Genomic DNA, 3,471 nt, shown 5'->3' on the forward strand with positions numbered 1-3,471 from the left:
CACCTCTGATCAAGAAAAGAAATTGGAACTGACAGGTCCAAAAAAATAACAATATATAGGATTATGTTCATTAATCATCCAATTACTTTAAAGAGATTATTAATAAGCGCTTAGGTAAACCACGTTTTCTTTAATTTATGAGAGTTTATGATCCAATTTGGAATGAAGTAATGTGGACTAAATATTGGATTAGGATCTTGTCCAAAGTTTTTCAGGGAAAGGGTTTATATCCCACTGGGATTAGGCTCAGAGCAAACCAAAATAAGGCCCAATTTTCTCCAAACATTTTTAAAACATCGAAAGATAGACATATTTTAGCACATTTATTTTAAAATGTTCTCATTTAAAGGGAAACTAGATACATGACATTACCTGTGATGGTGCTTGTGTGAATGCTGTAAGCTGAATGTGGTTATTTATACTTTTTATACAATCAATACTACTTAAATTTTATGATCTAGTAGAGTATTGCACAGCTCAAATAATATTCAAGGCAGAAAACAATTTATTGCCAAGCAATATCCAAAGATTATTTATTAAAAAGAAGGAAAAATACAATCTTAGGGAAAAAAAAATAAAATTTTCATGCATAAAACCCGAACAAACAGTAAAGGTTTTACGTTTCAATATGCGGAGTTAAATTGTGGAACAGAACCAGTAAATAATTGAAACGATGTCCAAACATAACAGAGTTTAAGTATAAATACAGAAATATGATTATTAATAAATATGTACAAATACAAACAAAATATTAGCAATTGTAAATATGTATGATTATAAAATGAGATTGTGTTATTCATGTGGGTGTTTGTGGAAAAACGACTTGCATGTGTTTACATGTGCAGTTGTAATATTATGTACTTTTAGCTAAGGCACTGAACTTTAACCTTGGGTGTACTGGGTTTAGGAATATATTGATACAATGTACAGGGGTGAGAATCTATAAGATTTTTTTCTTCTTCTCACTTCCTTTCAGACTTTTGTTGTTTCTATGGTTTTCTTATCAGTTGCTTTATATACTTTTTTTCAAATGTCTGAAATAAATGCTTTGAACTGAACTGGTTGCTGAAGATGAAAGAGCTGATAGCTGAAAATGCTGAAACTGATAGCTAGCTAAAAGTGCTGAAGCTGATAGCTGAAAATCCTGAAGCCGAAAGCTTGCTAAAATATTGGTTAAATGTCAAATAAGCAAAAAAAAAAAAAAAAATCGCCAAGCTAGCATATTGTTAAAATATTAGCTGAACTCCAAATGATCCTACAAAACATGAAAAAATTTCTAATTTAGCTGAAACAACTAGCATAAAGCTAAAATGTTATCTAAACTCCAAATTAGCATAAAAATTGAAAATGTTCTAATTTTCCAAAACAGCTAACATATTGCTAAAATATTAGCTAAACTCCAAAGTAGTCAAAAAAATTGAAAAATGTCTAATTTGGTCAAAACAACTAGCCTATCGCTAAAATATTAGCCAAACTCCAAATTAGCATAAAAACTGGAAAAATGGCTAATTTTGCCAAAACAGCTAGCATAATGCTAAAATATTAGATAACTTCAAATTAGTCTAAAATTTTTGAAAAATCTATAATTTTGCAAAAACAGCAAGCATAATGTTAACATATTAGCTAAGCTCAAAATTAGCAAAAAAAAAAATGAAAAAATGTCTAATTATGCCAAAACAGCTAGCATATTACTAAAATATTAGCTAAACTCCAAATTATCCCACAAAACACGAAAAATGTCTAAATTAGCTGAAACAGCTAGCATAATGCTAAAATATTAGCTAAACTTCAAATTAGCCTAAAAATCTTGAAAAAAAAATTATTTTGCCAAAACAGCTAGCATGTTGCTAAAATATTAGCTAAACTTCAAAGTAGTATAAAAAAATGGAAAATGTCTAAATTTGCCAAATCAGCTAGAATAATGTTAAAATATTATCTAAACTCAAAATAAGCATAAAAAACTGGAAAAATGTTTAATTTTGCCAAAACAGCTAGTAAATTTCTAAAATATTAGCTAGACTTCAAATTAGCCTAAAAAATCCACAAAAATCTATAATTTTTCCAAAACAGCTAGCATAATGCTATCATATTAGCTAAACTCATAATTAGCATAAAAAACTGGAAAAATTTCGAATTTTGCCAAAACAGTTAGCATATTGCTAAAATATTAGCTAAACTTCAAATTCCTCTAACAAACCCAGTAGTTGCTGAGACTTTTTCTTTAATTTTATATCGAGTGTGGTCTTGTTTTAATCGTGTACCTACCATTTTCTGCTCTCATCTTACAGCAAAACTCCATTGATGGCATCTTGCAGTGGGCCTTTCAAAGCATCTCCCGGCCTCTTCAGGACTCCCAGGGTTGTTTCCAGTGAGAGAAAGTCAAGCACGTAATAACTAAAATATTAATAGTTTAAAGTCTATGATAATATTCAGATTTTTGTTTAAATATTTATATTTTTTAAATAATTTTAAATCTTACCTGTACATTTAGCACAGGCATATAAGTTTTATTTTATTTGATGAAAATCAATCGTTAGGCATTAAGCCGTAGAAGAATGTAGAATATCTTAAAAATGTAACATTATTTTTGATTTAAGCTTCGCTCTGTCTTAACACCACATTTTTCCAATGTTTCAGCATGGCTTCACAGCATTCCTGAAGAGGACTGCGGGTCAGTGCTGACGTGGGACATTTGGCAGAGGGTCAAAGCATAACTGCCTCGTCCAGACTGGGTCTTCAAAATGAAATTACATAAACTTTATGTCACGCTCATCAATCAATAAAAAATCCGCGCAGAGCTTGTTTACATGCTGGGAAAGTCGATACAGTGGATGAGTTCTGAGAAAATGTGTGGAAACTTCTGAGAATGCCCTTTTTCTCTGTTCAGATCTGTAAAAAAATCACATTCACACACTGCACCAGATGGTTTCAATAGACTGAGGTATGCCCCCTGAGAAAAGCCTCTATTTAGTAAAAATTCCTTGAGGGCTGTATCACTTATATGAGGAATGTTGTTTTTGCAATTCATGAGTTTTTACCACGACTGCCAGAATGATGGAGCTCAGCCAGGCGGTTAAAAAAAAAAATTCCCCCATCTGTATTTTGGTTGCCATGACTCCCATCTCCTCCAGGCCAAAACAAAGGATGAGAAGCATGCTCCTCACAGTATTGGCGACTGTTCAGATGCATTTTTTATCAGCATTCTTGTAACATCTTGTGTACTTGAGGCCTTTATGGATAGAAAACACAGACAAAAAAAAATGTCGTTATAAAACAACAAAATTCTGCAAGAAAAGAAACAAATGTGACAAAAAATTGTTTTAAACAGTCATAAACTAGAAAAGTTGCATTTCGTGAGATAATGTTAGTGTGAATGCTTTTTTGCTGAATGTAGTCGCTGAAGCTTTTTGCTGAAAATGGTGACACAATTTTCTTTACTTGCTGAAGGGATTTGCTAACAAATCACTGGGA

At 31.5% G+C, this 3,471-nt stretch overlaps 1 protein-coding gene across 4 annotated transcripts in view; it reads left to right on the forward strand.

Moving 5' to 3' along the window:
• aire (autoimmune regulator) overlaps nucleotides 1-2,805 on the forward strand; it is a 12,407-nt gene extending 9,602 nt beyond the window's left edge. For 3 of the 4 annotated variants that reach the window (XM_024273727.2, XM_024273728.2, XM_036216152.1), the window contains 2 exons: nucleotides 2,289-2,368; nucleotides 2,638-2,805. In XM_024273727.2, coding sequence (XP_024129495.1) covers nucleotides 2,289-2,368; nucleotides 2,638-2,659 — 102 coding nt within the window. In that variant the 3' untranslated portion in view covers nucleotides 2,660-2,805. Of the gene's footprint in view, nucleotides 1-2,288; nucleotides 2,388-2,637 lie in introns of all 4 variants that reach the window. The other variant, XM_024273722.2, reaches the window with a different exon arrangement.
• Nucleotides 2,806-3,471: the final 666 nt, after the last annotated feature.

Source organism: Oryzias melastigma, linkage group LG17, assembly GCF_002922805.2.
Source record: "Oryzias melastigma strain HK-1 linkage group LG17, ASM292280v2, whole genome shotgun sequence".
NCBI lineage: Eukaryota > Metazoa > Chordata > Actinopteri > Beloniformes > Adrianichthyidae > Oryzias > Oryzias melastigma.